General features: G+C 46.8%; 3 protein-coding genes across 3 annotated transcripts; 2 read left to right on the top strand and 1 right to left on the bottom strand.

Annotated features, from left to right (window-relative positions):
* The first annotated feature begins 4150 nt into the window (after positions 1-4150).
* On the top strand, positions 4151-6214 carry LOC117836380 (cyclin-P4-1). Its single transcript, XM_034715788.2, has 2 exons — positions 4151-4849; positions 5619-6214. Exons 1-2 carry the CDS (start codon positions 4476-4478, stop codon positions 5926-5928), a joined length of 684 nt encoding a protein of 227 aa, XP_034571679.1. The 5' UTR covers positions 4151-4475; the 3' UTR covers positions 5929-6214.
* Positions 6215-9976: 3762 nt separating this feature from the next.
* Positions 9977-13304, top strand: LOC117838585 (RNA-binding KH domain-containing protein PEPPER). Its single transcript, XM_034718667.2, has 6 exons — positions 9977-10388; positions 11099-11354; positions 11876-12030; positions 12119-12382; positions 12602-12796; positions 12874-13304. The coding sequence occupies exons 1-6, from the start codon at positions 10098-10100 to the stop codon at positions 13069-13071; spliced, it is 1359 nt and encodes a 452-aa protein (XP_034574558.1). The 5' UTR covers positions 9977-10097; the 3' UTR covers positions 13072-13304.
* Positions 13305-13453: 149 nt separating this feature from the next.
* Positions 13454-16148, bottom strand: LOC117838586 (uncharacterized). The gene is made up of 5 exons (XM_034718669.2): positions 15741-16148; positions 15130-15226; positions 14975-15053; positions 14315-14619; positions 13454-13745 (listed from the first exon to the last, which is right to left on the bottom strand). The coding sequence occupies exons 1-5, from the start codon at positions 15877-15879 to the stop codon at positions 13736-13738; spliced, it is 630 nt and encodes a 209-aa protein (XP_034574560.1). The 5' UTR covers positions 15880-16148; the 3' UTR covers positions 13454-13735.
* Between the last annotated feature and the right edge of the window lie 7093 nt (positions 16149-23241).

Genomic DNA, 23241 nt, shown 5'->3' with positions numbered 1-23241 from the left:
ATTTAGGCACCTATCCACAATTATTAATATGCCAAAAATGGGGTTTATCTTATTTGAAGCTGTCATCCGCTTCCGCTCGATGGAAAGGAGTGAAGCAAAACCTTTATAAATTCTATGTGTTGAGCAATCGTTAGGATGGGCCGATGCTGGTCGTTGATTCAAGGATGGACCGAACAAAGACAACTAGGCGGATAGGCGCGCTACGTTGCGTGATCCATAGTTATGTTGTTCATGAATCATGAAAAAGAGTTCAGGTAGAAATAAAAAAGAAGTGGAGGAATATGAGTTGTGCTATTTTTTTCATTTTATATCTAATTTATATAAACGACATAAAGCAATAAGTTAAGAGGTAGCTGGGGAGTACAGATTTCTAAGTTTCAGATCACACTGTCTGAAATATAGGAGTTCATTTCAGGAATTATAGAAGGAGTTTGACAACAAAGGAAGTTATATAGTACATGGTTGTGTACTATTTTCATTTCTCGTAGATAACATTCATGTTCAGACTTCTTCTGACATTTTTGTGTTACCTTGGTACCAGTAGATGAACTCTGCAGGAGGAAGCAAAAGAAAATATTTAGTAGAAAGAGTTGATGTGTTGTAGTCATACTTGAGTAGGAAGTAGAATCTGCGTTGGAGATTGCTGATAGAGAACGTTTGTATCCATCATGTTCAGGTGGAGGTTGGTTCATAGTATATGACATTTTTGTGAGATAATAAATGGGAAAAATGAAAATGTTTATGCTTCAAGATCCAATAATAGGTTCACCACTTATTTTCATGAAAATCATATACTTATTGGCAGAAACAAATCGAACTAAATATATTTCGCATATAGATTTGTTGTCATAACATTCGGTCTAAATGGATCCTAGCCTATGATATGCTAAGTTTATTACACAAGTGCACCTCTGAATAACTGCATTTGGACAGAAGATCAATCTATTGTGTATTACTTGTATGCATCCATATTAATTTTAGGTTTTAGATTCAGATGTGCAAAATTATGAAAAAAACAACAGATATCTTCTATCTTGCCTTTTCTAAAGAGTTAAGTCTCTCAAATAAACAAAGAACAACATCGTTAAACATTTAAGAAATGTGCGATTCATCGTTAAGTATACATGCGAATAGAAAAATGATAGCTGAATTGTTCATTGCCCAATACCACCTATGCAAGAGAACAAACTGGTAGATCACAAGCAAACCTGGGTTGTAGGAGTTTAGCACCCAATTACTCTGAACAATAGGTGCTTAGTAAAAAAGGAAACATTATGGGAGGAATTAGAATCGTATTGCCCAACTCCTTACCTGAGACTGGGAATTTAGGCTAGGTTGGGCATCGTGGCTGGTGGAACTAGCAGTGAAGTGGTCGCATTAGACAATGGTGGAGCTGTCGTGGCCTGCTACTGCTAGGAACGGGCGAATTGGATCGACGACACCGTTGTGAGCTTGTACTGCCCTCGGCGATGGGCCGTCAGGCGCGGCCCGCGGGCATCACAACGATCCGTGCGCAGGCTGCAGCGGCGTGTCGATGGGCAGAATCGCGAGCCGCGGGTGCCATGCCGGTGCGCGCGGCAGGCCACGGCGCACGGGTGACGGGGCTTAGTGCCACGGGTGGTACCTCGAACGTACTCCATGCCGGTGCCATGTACAACGGCGCCTGTGAGGGGAACGGAGGAGGGGAAGGCGCGGCGGTGACCTCATCAACGGCGCGGGTAGTGGGATCGCCAGCACCAACAAAAGCGATGCGCAGGAGGAGGCCACGGCGTGGAGCAGAAGCGGTGCAGGGAGACGACGGCGCCGGGCCGAGGCAAGACGGCGTGGGCCGGGGTGAAGGAGACCGCTGGAGAACTCCAGAAGGGCGAGACTGCTTTTTCGATGGGCCCTGCATGTCAGCGTCCGAGCTTTAGCTACAGTAATCTAAGGCCCTCATCTTTCGCCGAGGCCAGGAACTTTAATATAGAGGTATTGATATTGATGATTTCGGCCCACAGATAAAAATGATAGCAGGCGCTAGGAAAAAGGATAGGGACATGTATTTTTAGCCTAGGAGATGATTGGGCTGCCGCATGCAGCTCAATGCCGTGAGCTCCCGTCTCTCGCCACGTCTGAACTCGAGACTTGACTCTTGCGATCTCAAGGCTGTGACAACGTACAAGCAACAGCGCAGCAAGACAACCAGGAGCACTCCAGCTTGGCCGCTTAATTCAGGCGCCCTGAGGTGACAAATCGGACCTGCTGCGTGCCCCCCCCCCCCCCCCCCCCCCCCCCCCCCCCCCCCCCGGGGACTCTATCCACTCGGATCACTCCTCGCCCTCGCGCCGGGCAGCTAAAACAAGCAAGCAAGCGATCCCGGAGCACGGCGAGATGCTAAGCGTGGCTTCCCTACGCGGCACAAAGATGCTGTCTGTCCCTGCTCATCATGATAGGGTAGGATCATGGGTTGTTGGTGCACGCTGCTGCTCCTGCTAACGCTACGCCTAGCAAAGCACGTCCAAAGATGGGATCAGGGTGTCATGCAGCGCAGCACACTACCACCAGCCCGGTTCCTCTCTCTTTCACCATCTTTAATTAGAAAAAAAAAGGATGCACTTAAACAAATGGTTTCTTTGCATGTGCCCGATGATTAGCATCTGAGGCCGATGCAGCGCGAGCATGATCATGCCGGCTTTCCTGCGATGTGCGAGTACGGAGAGGCAGCTTGTGCTGAGGAAGCTAACAAGCTTTTGGTTAGTTGCAGGGATAAACTAGCGGAAATCCGCCCCTGGCCACATGGATCAGAGCACGGCGGGGATGGAGGTGGACCACCCACGAATCCGATAAAATCGGCTATTGAATCCGGAAAGGGCCGGGGGGCAGTCGCGGCGACAAGAGGAGGACCTGAGCTGACTGCTGACACATGAGCCCAACACCGCAACGTGCCAAGGTGTCCCTCATGTGCTCTCTTGTGGGCATATTCCTCCTCTCTTCTACGGCCCCTGCCGCCCAGTAATCTTTAACAACTGTCCCATCCATCCACCGCTAGCTTGCTTGCTCCTCTTTCAGAACGGACCGGCATTTCCTCTCTCTCGTTTTCTTGTTGGAGATGGGAAAGGAAAGGAGAGGAATGGAGAGAGCAAGCTAGTGATGGCGCATGCAGCCACATGCATGGATCGTGGACGGACGCTGGCCAATGAGCAGCAGCCTAGCAGGGCGACGTGCTGAACAGCGTGCATGTTACTGCAGCACGCGCCGTACTGTTGCGCGGCATGGCGTGGCCGCCAGGCCAAGCGGGGTGTGAAGGTGTACTGGAGTGGTGGCTCGGCCTGCCTGTGTGTGTCGTCTCGTCGCGGCGTGACTGACCGAATCAGATGTCTGCTCCACACAGGCATGTCATATTCTCATGCTTCCCTTTTCCTCGCTGATGCAACATTATTATATCAATATTATAATCTACTGCTAATCCAGCTCGACTACCAACAACTTTTTGGTTCTGGACTTTCCTCTGCTGCAGAGAGGCGATCCTTCTCTGATTTTACTGTACGCTGGAGCCGACAGTAACAGACTGAGAATTGACTGCCTGACTATTCGTTACTCGCAGTCGACCATGGTTTGAACGGTACTTCACCCCGACGCTGTGGGCTGCGCACGGAGAGGATAGTGATGTTTGGCAGCTGTGCGAACCCCACCACGCGCATGAGATGGGCGTGTGAAATGCACAAGCACCGCACCTGGCTGAAGCCCGAGGCTGCAAACCACCTAATTCTCGGTGAACCGGAGACTCGGAGAGCGCATCGAGATCACTGCCTAACAGCGCCGAAAAGGACCTGGACATCGTCGGGCTAGCCGACTTGTGCCCTGCTGTTCTCCCTTCTCAACTCTAATTAAAACGACACGCGTCCGCTGAGGCGCTGACCGCCGCTGCTGCAAACCCCGTCGCCCGCACGTACCGCGCAGCAGCAGCAGGCGTCGCGTCATCGATCGATCAAGAGCACCCGGCCGGGCGGCGGGTTCGTGGAGGCCACGAGACGGACCTGGCCTTTTCCGTCAACCTGACTCGCTCCAGCCATCGCCAGAAACTGGCTGCTGCTGCCAGGCTATTACTTACTGGCTGCAGCACTAAGCCTAGAACGCTATTAGTTGTTGGTGGCTTGGTGCCGGGTGCCGGCAGGCTCGTCTGGCAGCCGACAAATCCTCCATCTGATCTGCAGAGGTGAAAAACAAAGTGACCTTCCATTTCCATCCAAGATGGAGAGGGACACCGGCTGGCTGGCTGGCTAGCTAATCATGCCAACTTGCAGAGCTCAAATCTTTGCTTCTTCTTTTACGACGCCCTTTTCTTGCGTTTTCCCTCCCTTTATAACCACCACCACCACCACCTCGCCTCCCTCCCGCTTCTGAGCCGAGCCTTCCTTCCTCCTACCACGGCAGCACGCAACCACTAGCCAAGAACAGACCAAGAAGAATCCTCCGGACCTGATCGAGATCGGCCGATGACGACGGGGGAGATGGTGGAGGCGGCGGCGGTGCCGCGGGTGGTCTCGATCCTGTCGGCGCTGCTGCAGCGGGTGGCGGAGCGCAACGACGCCGCCGCGGCGGTGGAGGAGGCCGGGGCGTTGGCGACGGCGGAGGGGCGGCGGCGGCCGGTCTCGGCGTTCCAGGGGCTCACGAAGCCGGCCATCTCCATCGGCGGGTACCTGGAGCGCATCTTCCGCTTCGCCAGCTGCAGCCCGTCCTGCTACGTCGTCGCCTACATCTACCTCGACCGGTTCCTGCGGCGCCGCCCCGCGCTCGCCGTCGACTCCTTCAACGTCCACCGACTCCTCATCACCTCCGTCCTCACCGCCGTCAAGTTCGTCGACGACATGTACGTGCTACCCTCCGTTACTTGCCACACTTAATTTGGTGCTCAAGTGCTAACGATCGTCCTCAGGAACCACCGAAATTCACAGTCCATAATTCAATATTATGACTCTAGTAAAGGTGCGGGAAAACAGTTGATCAAGTTGAATTCTGCTGATTTCTTGAATTCATTCAAAAAAAAAACTGTCCTTTTTAGTTCAGAGGTATAGCTGAACTTTCAAAAACTAAGAAAGGCGATTCAGAGTTTTGTTGCTTGGTGCTTGCGTTTGGCCTCTGATCCGACTTCTTGATCCCACCCTGGCGTTGGCGTGATTGGCACACTCGTATGACTGTGTGCAGCGCAGCGCAGGAATGCACATGGGCCCCAGATCGATCTGGGTAACCTTTTTCCTGTCATTATTTCCAACTGGCATTGCATCGAAGACAAGCCACTGGGTTGGTCACAAGGACAGTTGTCGAACCCGAGGTTGATGCGCCCACAGCCACAGCACAGCGCTGCAGTGCCTGCCGCCGATTCACCATTCTTACCAAAGCGCATCGCCTTGTCCTCTACCCACCTCTCTTGCATCGCCTTCAAAAACAACTAAACAAGCTACAAATTCTACAGCTCGCTAAAATACATGAATTTTCCAGGTTCTTTTGCGAAATTCTTGCTTTCCAAAATGTCATCATAGTTTAAGCTTCATTCAAATATTTTTGTGCTCTGTGATAGTAATGTGATAAATGCGCCACGAATTTCGTCAGTCGTCTGAATCTTGCTGCTGTTGGTGCAGATGCTACAACAACGCCTACTTCGCGCGGGTGGGTGGCATCAGCCTGGTGGAGATGAACTACTTGGAGGTTGACTTCCTCTTCGGCATCGCCTTCGACCTCAACGTCACGCCCGCCGCCTTCGCCTCCTACTGCTCCGTGCTCCAGAGCGAGATGGCCTACCTCGACCCGCCGTCGCCCGTCGACGCTCCGCGGCTGCACTGCTACTCCTCCGCCGGCACATCCGATCACCACCACGACGATCCCGCCACCGCCGCCACGGCCGCCGGCTGCCACCGTCACAGTCAGCAGCAGCCGCAGCTCACCGTATGATCGCCCGATGAGACCGGTCGCTCGACGGAGCCGTTTCCCTTTTTTGTCCTGGTGGTGTCAGCTCGGCTTCCTGCTCTTCGTCTCCTTCCTCCCCTCTCCGCCCCGCTGTTCTTCTTCTTGGTACATAGGTGTTGGTCGTTCTCGTTCCTAGTGACCTCCGGGGTACGTAGTCTCGTTTAGGTGGATTGGATCATGGATGGGGTCTCGGCTCGGGATTTTTGCCATTGTTCGACGGATCGTGGATTGAAATGGATGGATCGGCCTGGGATCCGATTCGATTTGGCCATTGTTATTTCGGTGGATGCTCTCACTCGCCGTACGCCTGTGCGTGCGCATGTGAGTCACAGCACACTGCTTGTCTCCTGTCGTCTCCTCTTATTTTCCCCCCTTTCCGGAGAGCACCGCACGACGTAAATTCGGGGCTGGGCGTCGTGGGATGGTGGAGGAAGGACTAGGCAACCGGGTGATTATTGGTCAGAACATGGCGTGTTCCCGCGCTGTCGATCCCAAACTGTATGTGCGTCGCTGGAACAGAAATGTGTTGTCCAGGTGACTGGAAGCTCTGAATGCACAGAGCAGGCTTTGAAAGTTGAAACTGCAGGATGTCAGTGAAAGTTTCAGTCAGAAATGTCAGTGGATCGAGCTACTGGTAATGGCAGACCATTGTGGAAAGATTTACTAGAACAAGCAAGCAGTATCATGGTTTGGTTTGGTGCATCACCAGAAAGGAAAGCATCACAGTTTTGGCCTTTTGTTCTCCTTTTCTTCCAGGATTTGCTCGCAGTAAAGTGCCCGCAAGACATCAGCATCAAGTTACTGGATTTGCTCAGTAAATGATGACAGTTTTTGTCTCTGGTATTTGCAGGAGCAGAAGTATCTGGAATGCCAATAATCTTTTCTCTGATGCCTGTCAAAATTAAAGAGGGTAAAAGTAAAATCTGACTGGCAATCCACGCTTGAGATCTTTCAGAGCAAGCGGTGGCGAGCAACATGAGTCGTCGCAGGCTGGGTGCTGTAAACAGTTGCCGGGACGTGATCCTGAACAGTAGATGCGGATGCGGAGGGATGCCAGTAAAGAACAAGGATGAGAACGTGGTGTGCATGTAGATGTAGGGCTGGCCGGCTGGGTTGCGGTTGCGGAGGGCAAGCACCTTGCCCCCCTTTTGCGCTGTAGCGTCGCAATATACAACGCCCCGGGCACTAATGCGGTGAGCTGGACACGAACATGGAGCCATGGATGGATGGCCACGGGAAATTCGGCACGCAGCTGCTCTGCCAATGGCGAGTGACCTGTGAAGCAGGATAAGCGAGCACGAGGGAGAGGGAGTGGACTTGCAGAAGTCAGATGAGAACCGGCAAATGAGCCCCTCTCCACACATTTGAAAATTTCAAGATGGAAAATTATGTGCATTAAGCCAGTTGTTGGCAGAAATTAACTAGCAGATATTCTATATATGAATTTGAAGGAGTTGGATTGGAGGTCATGACAATTTTGGGGTACTACTTGGTAGCTTTAGTCTACCTCTATGTCTACGGGATACCATACCCTGCATACACTTGGATCAGGTCTCAGGGGGTGTTTGGATACACCCCCTAAAGTTCAATACCCATCACATCGGATGTTTGATACTAATTAGGAGTATTAAACATAGATTATTTATAAAACCCATTGCATAGATGGAGTCTAATTCGCGAGACGAATCTATTAAGCCTAATTAATCCATGATTTGACAATATGCTGCTACATTAAACATGTGCTAATCATGGATTAATTAGGCTCAATAGATTCGTCTCGCGAATTAGTATAGGGGTTCTACAATTAGTTTTATAATTAGCTCATGTTTAGTCCTTCTAATTAGCATTCGAACATCCGATGTGACACTTCTAAAGTTTAGCCCCTCATATCCAAACACCCTCAAGGTAGCTGTATTTCCAGACGGGTTGGGAACTGGCATGTGGGCACTCAATCAAGTGGAGCCAAAGTAAAGCCAGTGGCATATATGTGAACCTTGTGATTCCTACCCCATGCGGGGGAATCTATAGCCCAAGAGGGAATCACAGGAAGTAAACCAGTTGGGGACACTGATGATTCTCTGGGTGCTGCTTTCTTTCTTTCTTTCTTTTTTCGGAAAAGGTTTTCGATCAATCGCTCTGGCGGCGTTCTCCTTGTGAAACGGAGATGGATTTTGGTTGGGAGGCACCTTTTTCACATGTACTTTGGTACCCATCCATGTGTGTGCCTTTAATCATTCTTGTTGAGTCGCTGGTACATGTTTCGCCATTCACTACTGGCTTTTATTCTTATCACATATCTAGAATAGTGGCTAAGATTTTCTCAAAAGGAAAACAGTGACCAGTTGCAATCGATAAACCAAGTGCCCTGAGGCGCAAGAAAATTAAAGCGGAAAGATGAGCAACAACATATGACTGATGACTGCATGTATGCTGACATCACTCTTTAAAATCACTGTAGCGAAGACCGGTGCAAGTAACTCGGACAAACCTCAGTTTTATTCCCCCACACGTTGAATCGCGCGAACCTGAAATGGTTTCATATTTAGAAAGACAAATCATTCGAAAATTTTGTTGCGATTTAAGGTAGGTATAGTAGGCCACATGCGTGCCCAAAAGGTGAAGGGCCATAATTTCGCTTCGTTACTGTTTCCTCGCAAGAGGAGTTGACTATCAAGCAGCAACGTAATTTATTTATTGGGGTGTCTAGAAACAGTGATCATTATTGTATGAGGAATCCAGGGCGATATTTTACTAGCTGGAGATGGAATAGGGAGGGGGCACCATCACGTAACATGGAGGGAAACACTGGCATGTGAGCGTACACACACACCCCAGCTGAAGGTACGAGTGGGGATAGCACTTCAGTGGCGTCACTATTTATGGCTCGCATTGTGTTAGCCTCTCAAGTATCAACAAATAGGCGTGTGGTAACAGTAGTAATCGTGGCCTGAATGATGGTGTGACTGACAGCTAACCTAACTCTAATTCATGGCTGAAGCAAGGCTTCTTTTCAGGTTACATCGGATACTAATTAGAAGGACTAAACATGAGCTAATTATACTAATAATGGATTAATTAGCCTTAATAGATTCGTCTCGTGAATTAGACTCCATCTGTGCAATTAACTATTTGCTAATGATGGATTAATTAGCCTTAATAGATTCATCTCGTGAATTAGACTCCATCTGTCCAATTAATTTTGTAATTAGACTATGTTTAATACTCCTAATTAGTATCCAAACATCCGATGTAATAGGTGCTAAAGTTTAGGGGGCGGTATGCAAATCGATCCTTAGCTTGCATACATCGATCTAGTTTTCCGCAGGGAGCTGTCCATACTTTGACCGTATCCAAGTAACTACATGCTACATCCTCCTTAAATACATGACACAAGTGATTTTCTCTACTATTCGTCTTTTCTCCAAATAATTATGCAAATACATAAAAGTTAACACTAAAGTATTTTTTATTATAGATCTAGTAGTGATTATTTTACTTTAGTTAATAAGTTAATTAAATAAATATAATTGGTCAAAGTTCGAAGAAAAAAAGTATTAGTTTGCCCTTTATTTCACTTTGCATTATTGCACTACTTTCTTCTAAATATTTGCGCCATTACCCCTGGTGATTGCACAATCGCGCCTAATTTGTCAACATTTAGGAGTAGACGAGCATAGGGTCAATGATGTAAAGTGAAAAAAAAAGAGGACAAAAACGTATGTTTTAAAGTCGGGCTACCATGCAAGTCCGTTTTCTATACTGAAAAAAAATCTAAATATGTTTTTTTAATACTGATGAAAAGAGCTGCAGTTTTTGAAATGTTTGATTCTTTATTTGAGCAGAAGGATGAAAAGTACAAACATGGGCCTAATCTATAGCATTCAGCCTTCAAAGAAATTAAACTTCATCCAGCCCGTGTAACTAATCTTTCGGCCCATTGAACCGGCCGGCACAAGTAAGCCCGTGAGAAATCAAATCGCGAACCCAATATCCAAAAGTATCCAACCAGCCAGACAGATCTCGTGCTCCTCCTCCTCCTCCTCCTCCACTTGCCGAGGCTCGCAACGCCTCTGCAACTGCTCCCGCAGCACCACGCCCCAAAGGCCCAAACCCTAGCCCGCTCCACCGCCACCGCCACCTCCACCTCCACCACCATGGCCGACCTATCGACTGCCGCCGTCGCCGCCGTGGAGGTCGGGGCGCCCGATTCGCTGCCCCCGCCGGCCGCAGAGGAGACCGATGCTGCGGCGGCGGCGGAGGAGGCCGCGGCGGCCGCGAAGAGGTGGCCCGGGTGGCCCGGGGACAGCGTGTTCCGGCTGGTGGTTCCGGTGCTCAAGGTCGGGAGCATCATCGGGCGTAAGGGCGAGCTCATCAAGCGCCTCGTCGAGGAGACTAAGGCCAGGGTCCGCATCCTGGAGGGCCCCGTCGGCGCCACCGAGCGCATTGTGAGTACACCACTAGTTAGCGGACGTCGAATTGATTTATTAGATATTGGAATTCCTGGTAGAATAATTAGGTTCAGCTGTAGTACGGCTAAGAATTTTTGTTAACGGTTTTTCCTGTTGGGGTGGCGGTTAGTATGAGATAAGATTGCACGGCTTGTGATGAAAAAGAAAGATTGGGGTTTCATTGGGCTGTGACCTATGTATGCTGTGACATGAGTTCACTGCAGGATGATCTCTCCAACTGCTACTCTTACTTGATTCAGGTTTATGCTAGTGGCATAAAGTTGGGTGTTTGTTATCCTAATTCGACATAGGTGGATGTGAAAGTAACAAACTTATTAATGTGCTTGGAAGTTCAAGTCATTTTACAATTTGTTCTCGTGTTATATTTGGTGTGTGTATGTTTGTTGTGACAACTGTTAATACCAGGGAGGTGTATGTCTTCAGATGCCAAATTGTTTTGATTATATGAGATATATGTGAAGAGATGAGGGCATGATTATGTATAGGGGATATGGATGGTAGTTGTCTATTTTGTTTGGTATATAGTTAGGCAAGCTCACTATCTCTGTATGATGTTTGGTGCCCGGAATGAATTCAACTTATATATTGGATAGCTCTTTTGATTGATGTTGTTTAGTTATGTTGCCAAAGTAATCGTACATGCTCTCTTGAGTCTTGACTGAATCACGAATCTCGGAATGTTCCAGGTTTTGGTTTCTGGGAAAGAAGATCCAGGCTTAGAGCTGCCTCCTGCTATGGATGCTCTAATAAGAGTTTTCAAACGTGTCATTGGAATAGCAGATGGAGCTGCTGAGGGCACTCAGGCATCTGCTGCACCTGGTGTATGTGCTGCTCGATTGTTGGTTCCTGGAGCTCAAGCTATTAACCTAATTGGGAAGCAAGGTGCCACAATCAAGTCAATCCAGGAGAGCACTGGTGCTACAATTCGTGTTATATCAGTAGGTAAAGTATTCTTGGCTGATGTATAGTGTGTTAATACACCATTGCTCTGGTGCAGTAGTTGATTCTCTTGCTGTTAGATTGTAGTATATTATCTTCATATCCTACAAATTTAATGGCTGATTTCCTGCAAGCTTTAACTTTTATAATTCCAAGCTGCACATTCTTGGCACAAAAGTGTGTCACCCACTCACCCTTTTAGAGTTTTTGAAATTTTGGCTGGCCTTAAAGAAACAGAATCATTATTGTTGTGCAGCAGCGCACATTTTGGCTGTCCATTCCCTTTTCCAAAATGCTAGGAGCTTTGCTTTGATTCGATGAACTATTTTGCACTCCTAGTCACAGAAGCTTAGTAGATTTGATAATTTAAAATTAGCACTAGCTCAGAACATTATGGCATAGTAAAATTTAAGGCTAACCTTTTATAGTGTGCATAGATGATAAAATTCAAGGATTGAGGACGATATCAATTAAACGTTCTTAAAAATGAATGATGATTATTCTTGGCTTATAAATATTTGTAGATGAACGAGAGCGACCATTCTATGTAACTGACGATGAAAGGATAGTTGAGATACAAGGTGAAACAGAGAAAGTTGTAAAAGCACTTCAAGCAGTTTCTAACCATCTTCGGAAGTTTTTGGTTGACCATAGTGTACTTCCATTATTTGAAAAGACTGTAAGCACAAATTTTAACTCATGCTAAACTTCACTAGTCACCATTCATATCATTTTTAGTTCACCTTTTCCCTTTTTCTTCCTTTCAGAATACTACAGTGAGCCAAGATCGCAGTGGTGATGGTTGGAGCGATATGTCACATCCTTCAATAGGTTCTGCACAAGTAAATCAACCACCTCCAGTAGTTGATGAGTATATTCTTCCGGTGAAGAGGGATTCTTTGTATCTTGAACGAGAACCTCTAGTAGATCATAACATTCATCGCTCAGGCGTGTCACTTTATGGGCGTGATCCTGCCTTGTCAACATTACGACCCTCTGGGATGCATGGTGCTGGACCTCTACTTACACAGGTCAGGATTGTTTTTCCATCTTCATTTCTTTCCATAAGATGTTTGGTGGATTGAGTACAATCTGTGGGTTTGTTTTCTATTAGAGTATGGGTCTCTTTCTGGCCTATTTATTATGCTGTCCATTCATTGATCCTTTTACCAGTTACCAACAATTCTTCCTAGGAAGCAGAGCTTTTCATTTTGGCCCTTGAACTACTGCTTACAAGAAATCTTTTGCAGATAACTCAAACCATGCAAATCCCACTTACCTACGCAGAGGACATTATAGGAGTAAAAGGAGCAAATATCGCGTACATTCGAGCTAATAGTGGGGCCGTTGTTACAATTCAGGAGAGTTTGGGCAGCCCTGATGATATTACCGTTGAAATAAAGGGGACATCTTCGCAAGTACAAGCCGCCCAACAGCTCATCCAGGTAATAGCATGTCTTCTGTTCCTTTGAAATTCAGATTTTCTCGAGTGTATATATTTTGACACCATCATTTCCGTTAGGACTCCTTGGCTGCACACCGAGAACCTGTCAGAAGCAGCTATGTGGGAGCAGGATTAGATCCGGTGTACAGGTCCAGCTACTCACAATATGGCAGCTCCACCTATTCGTCATCATCGCTCCCATCTTATTCTAGCATCGATGACGGTAGGTACCCGTCTTCAGGCCTGGGCGGGTATGGGTCAAGCTACCGGTACTAGTAACAGTTCATCGCTAGGAATGTTTGGTGCACCGTGTATCTGTTCCTGAATGATCAGTACAGGTCGGCAAGTTTCCTGCTGACTTCGTGTGCTTCCAGGTGGGAATCTGGTGGATCGTATTGTATCTCTTTCTGCATTCAGGGTATGCTGTACTATGTTAGAGTGACAAACAGACAGTTTATAGGTCTTCTCTTTTATGGAATTGAAATCTGTACTGGCTTTCCGTGGTTTAACGGTGCCTGTTTTTTTTTGTGATTAATGCAATTCGATGACCACCTTTTATGCAACAGATCATCAAATTTAACGTGTCCATCTGTGCCTGCTATATTTCTTGCTACCAAACACTTAATTTTTGCACGACTGAAATATTGGCAAGCGATCATGGACGGATGGACCAGTGGCAGCATATGTTATGGTTCATGAATAGGGCGCTGAACGTGCATTTTCCAGCTGCCGGCGTTTATACACCATAATAAAAGTTCGACTAAAACATTACCAACACAACACTAAAGTTACATCTGCAGCTCCTAAGATCAGTATTTGATATAACATGAGTTTTCAACTACAAGGCCTAAGAACATTTAAAAAATGGCAAGGCTCCATAGGCATCGACTTCTGGCTTGGATCCCATGTTGTCCGCTGTTGAGCTGCCCAGCATGTTCAGCTAGCCCATCCTGCAGTGAAGACGTGAACGCATATCAGTCATCATATGGTAGTTTTTGTTTAACATCGGCACCACACTCTTGAGCTCAAACTATAGTAAAGAAAATGTGCAATCTCAGATTAGCAGATCAACAAGGTTGAGCATGCCACCTTTCCAATTTAGACATTTCAATTGATTACCGAACAATCGACTGTAACAATTATACTGTAGACATTGTATGTGCTATTGACAAAATTTCAGATAAATACATGCACAATAGGTGACAGATCAAAGAATGGGAAATAATAAAAAGGTTGCTCCACTCAATCTTAAATTGACAACTCCTACGGTAAAGAGGAATCATCTCTCCTGCAAAGCATGTTGAGAGCCTCTTACCATTTTTATGTAGCATAAAAAGAATATCAATAATCTAGACCGAAAGTGTAACCATAAATCTACCGGAATTGGATCGTATTCTAACAAAATAACGGTTCAGTACTGATTCTATAGCACAGACAAAGCGGAAAAGAAAAAACATGAATGGACAATAACAACTTCATGAAACAAATTGTTGAATGATTGCAAAACAGAGGTGCATACTTCCTCTTTCTGTTGCCCATAGCATTTCTCATGTCGGTCTTCGGCATATTGGTGCCGGGAGTTCCTACAAACTGCATAGGAGACATTGCAGATGCACCACCTGTTGCCACGGCTGGCATAGATGATGCCGGCGCGGGAACAGGTGGGGCCACAGGTGTCGGTACTGATGGTGGTAGGGGCATCACTGCAGGTCCTTGTGAAGGTGCCGCAGGAGCTGGTTCAGGAGGAGGGCGTGGTAAGATGTGCTTCATTCTATTATTCCTGTAGTTTTTCCAGAAGAAATATTGCTGCCTGTGAGCAAGCTCCTGTCAAACATTGAGTGGTAAGTGTTAGTTTCATACAAGTGGTCTTAACAGACCAAAAAAAATACAGTGCCAAGTAAAATTATGAAAATTTATAAAGCATCCTGAAGCTCTTTCCTTAACCAGTTCCTTCACAAATAAATTTATCAACAACATATCTATATGATCATTTACATAAAGTTTTAGCCACTTTTCTGTTTCTTGATAGGTTCTAACAAGCTACAATCAAAATAATATAGTCCGACGGGGCAATTCCAGCTGGGTTTTTAAAGGAGTAATGATGCTGCAAAGCAGTATAAACAAACGCTAAAAACTTGTAATTGAGTGTGATTCTAGGCACATAAGGTCAAAAGATCACCTTGCTTGCTGGATGTGCCATTGCATTGCGGAAATTGGCATTTTGGAGGAGCTCAAGAAAGAAAAGGCAGTGTGGATACCTGCATCATCAGCAACAAGCATGAGCAAGCTATTTTCTAAGTTGAATACAAATCTAAATGATATGATGTCACACACATTATGTATTTGATATACTCCGGACGCTGCCAATATTTTAGGTACTTGAGGTATCCGATAAATGCCTCATCCTCAAAATATCTATTCTGTGCTAGATCTGCTCGAGAAAAAAAGAAAGGGGTTACAAATCTTTATGTGGTACAAAGCACAATACTCATGGAACAAGTAAATTCAAGTGAAAAAGGAACAACAATGAAACGTGAAGCACACAAAATGATTAGATTCAAGCAATACCACTAAAAATACCACAGCCTTAACAATTAACATAGCAGTCGTGCTTCTTGGTGGAGATCCGCTCACGAGGCCATCACATTTGGGACCAGTTTGAATATCAGGAAATGAGTTCTAAGCTAATGCCAAAAATTCCTAGAGCATCATCCCTCGCTTTCCAAACAGAAATTTGCTGACGAGCACATACTAGAATTGCGTTTTTCTCTGCATTTGTTATGAATTGCTAATTACTTGTAGCACAACCCATCTCCAAATTGGTCATCGCGAACCAACGCAGCTACAGATGCGAATCTAATATTGGCTCCACAGAAGCGCGCAGCATCTAAGTAGCTAACCCTGACAGGTGATATGAAACGAGAGAATGGGGAAGAGTACAGTACAGTGAATGTAGGTAGGGTTGGCGAGGCACTGCACGAACTCCAACTCGAGTTCGAATCGCGGAGGCGGCTTCTCGCCCTTCTCGCCCTCACCAGGGGCGGACTCGACGTCGGACACAGGGGCGGACCCAGTATAGGACATGGTCGGATGTTCGTCGCCGGCGAAGCGCCCGTCGCTCGACGAACAACGGGCAGCGCAACTCGCCCTGTCGTCGCCGCTAGGAAAGGAAGACCGAGGCCGAGAGGGAGAACAGAGAAGTCGTGGGAAGGGAGGTGTGACGACCCTAGACTACGCGCGGCACGCCAGCGAGCTTTGGTCGGAGAATCGCCGCTGCCGGCGGCTTGGGGAAGAAGATGAGCAGGAAGGGTTAGGATTCGGTATTCTGTTCATTCATGCCCCTTCACTACAGAGATTGGGTTCTTATCCACGCCACAGGCCGGCGTGGTGGCCCAATGGGCTTAGCCCAGTTCTTGACATGGCCTCTGGCCCGAGCATTACACAGGATAACTTGTACCCCACCCGTTTGTTTCTTCTTACAATCGGTTTATCCGGGGAAATAACAAGAATCTTGCCAAACGTTTTGTTTATTTCCGTCGATTCTCACTTACATGGTAAACCACTTCAGAAATTTAAACTACAAAAAGCGAAAAACACTAAGATTATAATCCAAGCGTAGCTAGAAGAAGCGTATCCAAACAGGACATTAGCCTGACATAAGGGTGCTGCCACACCAGTCGGACTCGAGCTGCAGCTGGGCAGGGAAGACCCGCGACTATACATCATGTACGCGATGGATATCAACTTATTGCCTGAAGGATCTCCGCATGGCTGGTCTGTCTATTTGAGCCCAATAATCATTTCATGTCTGCTTTCTCTGACTGTCAGTCCACCAAAAGTAGACAAGGAAGTTTGATGCAGGATGGACTACTACAGATTGGACTATTGCTGAAATGATGGTCTGCACTAGAAATAACCTCTCGGTATTTAGACCCGGCAACCTACTGAGGGGGGTACCCAAGGTAGTGTTTTGGTTAGTGGGACTCGTCAAGATTAGGAACTCGAAGGTAAACATAGACACATAATTTAGATAGGTTCGGGCCGCTAGATTGCGTAATACCCTATGCCCTATGTGTTGGTTGGATTGAATCGCTTTGGAGGGAATCCCTTGCCTTATATTACCGGGGGCAGGGTTACAGGTCGGTTGGTTACAAGAATACTAGTCGGATACGACTAGAGTAGTTCTACTCTTATTACAATGAATACTTTTCTAATCCTCGACTAGTTCCTACTTTCCATATAGACTACGTCGTCTTGCGCCATGGTTTCCATGTCAGATGCGTCTCGGTGTCCAGCCCTATATTTAGGGCTGTCCAAACCTTCTCGTGGGTACATAGATGTACGTACGACAAGCTTCCGAGCACTTTTTAGTCAAATGCAGCAGTTCCGAGTACTTTTGCAGATTTCACCGACTATTTTTGGTTACCCAAAAATTGACATGCAGCTAGAATGTACTCAAGCCTCATTTAATTTAGTCTCATATCCTTCAATGTTGAATTTTATATGGAAGTGCGACGAAAGTCGTACTCTATATGGAGTAGTCCTCGAGCTTTAGGTTGAATCGAAGAATCAGCCTGAGGGTCAATCTGTAATTCGCATCACTTTCCCCTTAAAATCTGGAGAAAAGCCTTTTTTTCAATGGACACGTGGCACACAGCCCCCGAACATTTAGTCGACTAGTTTGGTGGGTATAAGGGTCAATCTTTGGTCAATGTGACCATCTCTGAGAAGAGATTTTATCTCCTCCTGAAAAAAGGTAACTGCCAATCAGGTGTTCGAAATTCTAGGGATACTTTAAATCGAAATCCCTTCATTTGCGTCGTTGTTACCGTGCTGCTGTGATAAATAATGGAGGAAGTTATCCCTTCTATCTTATCCTTGCCATTTGCCTTTCCAACTTCCACACTTTAGCCCTAGCGCCGCTGCCACTGTTCAATCTCCGAACACTAGCACCGCCATCACCCTACCAAGCAGCCCCCGAGCGTATGCGACAGAAGAAGCTAGTGACATCAAGGAAGGGTAGGAAAGCTGCTACATCTAAATCAAGCGAAGGTGAGAAGAAAAAAACATCTGACAAGAAGAAAAAGCCGCAGTTGCTGGCGCCCAAGTATGAGAAAATCGATCAGACCGCGCCGCAAAATCTTGTTTGTGCCTGGAAGCGGTCAGCTCTGAAGGAGGAGGATATCAAGGTGCTCGTAGCCGCTAATTTACTCCAAGATCAGGACTTCATCAACTGGCAATCAGCATATGGCAACGCCTGCCGTTTGGAGTCCTATCCCGATGAGACGATAATTTTTGCCCACTTCATCAAGCGAGGTCTTGCATTGCCCTCTTCAGATTTCTTCCGGGGTTTACTGCATTATTATAAATTAGAGTTGGTGCATCTGAACCCTAATGGGATCCTCCGTACTGCAATCTAGGTTCATTTTTGCGAAGCCTTTCTGGGGATTAGGCCGCACTTTCAATTATTTCGAAAGTTTTTCCGTGTCAAGCCACGACCCTCAAAAGATCATACTCTCTTGGTTGGAGGCGTTGGGATCCAGATGTGAGAGACAGCGAGCGGCCAGTGTCTGGATTACGAGTTGATAGATTCCAATGCCGAGTGGAGGGAAAAGTGGTGCTACATTAGCAACCATGATCCGAAACTACCCAAACTGACAGGGCATCACCCCTCATGGAACAATCACTGGCTTGATGAACCAAAACATGGAGATTGCCTCCAACTACCCAAGCTGATGAGTAGAATAGTGCAGTTGAAATAAGAGGGCCTTACTGAAATTGGAGTGGCCTTCAGCTTTATGAAGCGACGCATCCAGCCCCTGCAGCAGAGGTGCCACTATGGCTATCAATACACTGCCCTGGATGATCCCTCCAGATTCTCTCCGGAAGAGATTACCACTGATGAAGTTATGGCAAAGCTCAAACGGATGTTCAAAAATGTGGGTGAGATCCCAACTATTGTGTGGGAATTCAGTGCCGCAAACCCGCCAAAGCCTGTAAGTACCCATGGTCGTATCTCCCAAGTACTTCTTTGAAGTTGTTGGGTTTGCTAATTTATCTTTCTTTGCAAGAAGATGTTGATTTGTATTTCTCTGCTCCTCCTCCTCCTCCCGGATCCGAAGAATCCTGTGAAGCTACTCCTCGTGTGTTTACGCGGGAAGGCATGATAGGTGATGACTAGGAGGAGGACGTAGTCGAGTCCTCCAGCAGCACTAGTTCTGACGCCGTAGATGAAGTCAAGGTTCAGTCCGGAGCAAGGAAACGTTCGACTGCTGATGAGATTGAAGCTGTGATTCCTCCATCATCTAAGAAGAAGCGATCCGTTATTGCGAAACGGGTCATAAATAAGTTTGTACCCACGGAAGATTTGCCTCCCACGGTAATTACTTATGACGAGGGACAAGATCCTAAGTATCGTGTACTCCCAAAAGGTGTTTCCAGTATCACCACTGTATCTACTGAGGATGACACTGGTGGTTTGCAGGTACTCAAAGAGGTGACCGAAGTGGAGAAGGAGGCTGCTATGGTTGCTCAAAGTAAGGTGCCAATCACCGAGGAGCTGATTGAGATTGAGGATGAAACAGAGCCTCAAGATGTAGTTCAGGATGATCCACAGGTGATAAACCTCAATGTCGCAAAGACAACTCAAGTAGCAGAGGCGAAGCTCAAGGCTGGCCAAGATCCTCTTGTGGATGTGCAGGCCCCGCTGAAAGCGCCGTCTCCATCTGTCAAGCCACTATGTTTGTTTGGTGAACCCACGCTGGAGTTGAGCAGATCGTCAAAGTAATCTTTCCTATCCTTTTTGAGTACTTATTGTAACTTTTTGTTGCTAAGGTTTTGTCTTGTGCAGGAAATCCTCTCATCTCGACCTTGGAGGACCTGGCTTTAGGCCCATGAATGATGGTGGTAGCCTCTCAGTTCAAGACATTGCCCTGGCCCAAGCAAGTCCACAGCCAGAAAATCAATCCGCGATGACAAGTAGTCCAGGTGTTGTGTATTTTGTAGCAGCGTTGATGCAGAAAGTAATATCATCTTTGACTGATGTCATGGTGCCAGCCCCCGAGCTACAAGTACCCGAGGAGACAGTGGCTGCCAAGGACATGGTGGCTACTTCTGCATCCTCTGCGCAGCCGATTGAGGGTGAAATAATGACTACCTCTAGCACCGTGGTTGCAGATGTAGCCCCTGAGCTAAAGATAGAAGTCGAGGTGGCGACAACCCACAGGACCATGGCTGTCAATTCATCTTCTGAACCTGGGATGTCTGCTGGTCTTGCCATGGTTTCTCATGCAAGCGCGGATGCTGATATTGGCAAAGCTAGCAGGATCACAATGGAGGACATCCAGTTGATCGATGATCCGCTACTTAACCCGGATATGATAGCCAGTATCATGGAGATGCATCATCATCTTGGTAATTATGCAAAGGTTAGTTGAGATTGCCTTGCTCTGCAGTCAAAATATGTGCTAACTTGTACCTGGGTGACAATACAAGTACTAATTTTTGGGTTCCAGAACCTTATCAATGCTCCCGTTGCAACTTAGAGATGCTCGAGGGGTATGATGATAACATACTCTGTGCTGAAGCTCTGGAATAGACATTGGACGGCCCACTAAGTTATAATCAAGATAAGCGCCCGAGTTCCTTAGTTGAAACCTGGCGCCTCCAAAAACCTCTGTCCTAATTACACTAGGCTGAGGCTTGCAACGAAACAACTTTCTGAAAAGCTTAAGACTAGGAGCAACACCCAGGTATACCTCACACAGGTGTACAAAGATAGACATATGAAGCACACCATTGGGGTTCAAGTGAACCAGCTGAAGCTTATAGTACTCGAGGATACCTCTGAAGAAGTCGGATGTAGGCACTGCTAGTCCTCTCTCCACAAAGTGTGCGAGCATGACAGTCTCGTTCGGATGCTCCTCGAACTGCCACGCGTTACCAAAGGCAGGCCTCCACTCGAGTACCTCCTTTGCCTGGAGTAGCTTGGCATCAACAAGCGCCTGAACGGCCGCCTCCTTCATCACGGAATTCTGCCACGTGATTCCAGGCGGTGGCGGCGCAGTCTGGTTCGTCGGACCAACCTTCGACGCTGGCAACACTAGCTCCTTTCCCTTCTTCGATTTGGATCTCAACTTACCCGCCGCCGGAGCTTGGCCCTGAGTTTTCTCGGGTTTCTTCCCCATTTTCTTGGTGCGCATCAGACGATCTCAGCCGCAACAAGGAAAAAGGAGTCAACCTCTGATCTCTCTCAAAGAACAACAACAATGGCGGTGGCGACACTGGAAATTTGCGACGGCGTGAAGAAGAACAGGAAAAAGGAGAAGATGGGGCAAAACAGATCTGCTACAATGAAACGTAACCCTAACCAAAAGGAGGGCCCTCCTGTTATATCTCCTCCACCTCCGGATTCCAAGCGTCAATTACACAACAGTCAGGCATAAAATAGATTTATTGCCATAACACCCAACGGCTACTCAAATCAACGGGTTTTTGACCACTTCATCGACAAAAATCGCCTAAAGTGCTCGAGGGCTGGGGGTACCGTACCCGATGGACAAAGTTTTCTTTTTCAGATTACCAGAGAGAAACAGCCAAAAAGCAGAATTGACCCTAAGCCTGACTCTTCGACTCAAACTAAGGCTTGGGGGCTACTCCATATGGAGTGCGATTGTCATCGCACTACCATATAGAAATTCTTGGGACAGAAACAACTCGAAGGAAAAAGAAGAGTACCTTCCAGCCACGGGACAGTACTCGAGCACTTTGGACACTACACCCGCTACGAAAAACTACTCAGATGGTGGCCTCAGTACTCAAAACTGTGACGCACGACTACAAAGTAGTTGGGGGCTTGTCGGGCATGCACCCCAGGCCAACAAGTAGACCTTGGATGGCCCACTAAGGGGCGTACTCGGACATGATCAGGACAAGGGGCTACGCAGCAAGAGGCATATCCCACTCGGACTAGTTAGGTTTGCTTATGGAAACTACTCGGTCTACACCGAGTAGAACTCTGTAACTGTACCCGACTAGGATTCAAACTTGTAACCCTGCCTTCCCGAGTATATAAGGGCGGGCAGGGACCCTCTCAAAAACAACAACTCCAATTCATCTAAGATCAATACAATCAACACACAGGACGTAGGGTATTACGCGATCTAGCGGCCCGAACCTATCTAAATCGTATCCCTTGTGTCACCATCGACTCCTTGATTCTCGACAACCCTTACCGCATAAAAGACCACCTAGGGTACCCCCTAGGCGGGTTGCCGGTCTAAAACATCAACAAACTGTACATCTCCCGCTTGATGATGAAGCACGACGGCTTGATAGCGGCCTTCTAGAACCGGGTTCAAGATCTTGAGGATGAGGACGAGCGTCTTATTGCTCGCAATAAGTCTCTCGATCCCAAAATTAAAGGTAGTCCCTTCTCCTTTGATGTTCATCGGCTATTGATTATATGCCGATTCTTATTAATCCCATTCTGATGTTGTGCAGTATATAAGAAGTTGGAACCAGAGCTTCAAGTGTCAATCACCAATTGAAAAAAATGCCTTCTATCGGGTGACAGATCAACATGACAAGCTAGTGTTTCATGTTGAAAAGTTGGAGCATGATCTGGAGAAGGAGACGCAGATGCGCGAGGATGGTTAGGATGATCTAGTCAATGCCATGAAGACCATCCAAGAGCGTGAAGCTAAGATGGAAGCTGCCAAATTCGCTCTGAAGGAGATATCTGAAGTGACCCAGCCAATAGCGGACATGGTGGAGCCTCCAGTTGAAGGTGTAGAGCCCCGTCCGTATCTGAAGTACTCAAGGACGTGCTAGGAAAATTCACCAGCTACATTCAGAAGATGACAAAATCTATCTCCAAGCAACTGCTGAGCTTTGTCAAGACTTTCTATCCTGAAGCTGATCTGGCTCCTGATATGAAAGGTATAATGGAGGACTGCTGTGATGAACTCTTTAAGTAGTACATGCAGGAGATGGACTCCATTGTAGAATAATTAGCCAGTCATCTGGTCCTTAAGTAGTTCTATATTGAAGCAAACATTTAGTTCTGTATTAAAAATATGATATGATAGAATTGTAATGTAAATATTTCTATGTCTTGTTGCAATCTCTGCTGTTTTCAACTTGCAATCTTCCCTGATATTTACTCGTACAGTAGATGTAAGTGTCTGCGCACAAGGCTTCTTTGATGAGCCTCAGCAGGCACTAGTTGTGAGTACTCTTGTTATGTGTTCCTTTATTGTGATGCACGAGTACTCAAGTTGCCTGGGTTGTAGACTTCTTTCAATAGAGGTCTCTTCAAGGTCTTATGTATAGAGCCTGTCTCCAAGTCCTCAATGGGCTCACTTTGACGTTTGCTCGAAGATTCCTGAAATTTTGCAAACTTGTTTTTACAAGCTGCGACTGGACAAATTTGTCCGATGAGTTAAC

Source organism: Setaria viridis, chromosome 9 (genome assembly GCF_005286985.2).
Source record: "Setaria viridis chromosome 9, Setaria_viridis_v4.0, whole genome shotgun sequence".
In the NCBI taxonomy this organism is placed as follows: domain Eukaryota; kingdom Viridiplantae; phylum Streptophyta; class Magnoliopsida; order Poales; family Poaceae; genus Setaria; species Setaria viridis.
This window is presented reverse-complemented; position numbering and strand designations above follow the sequence as displayed.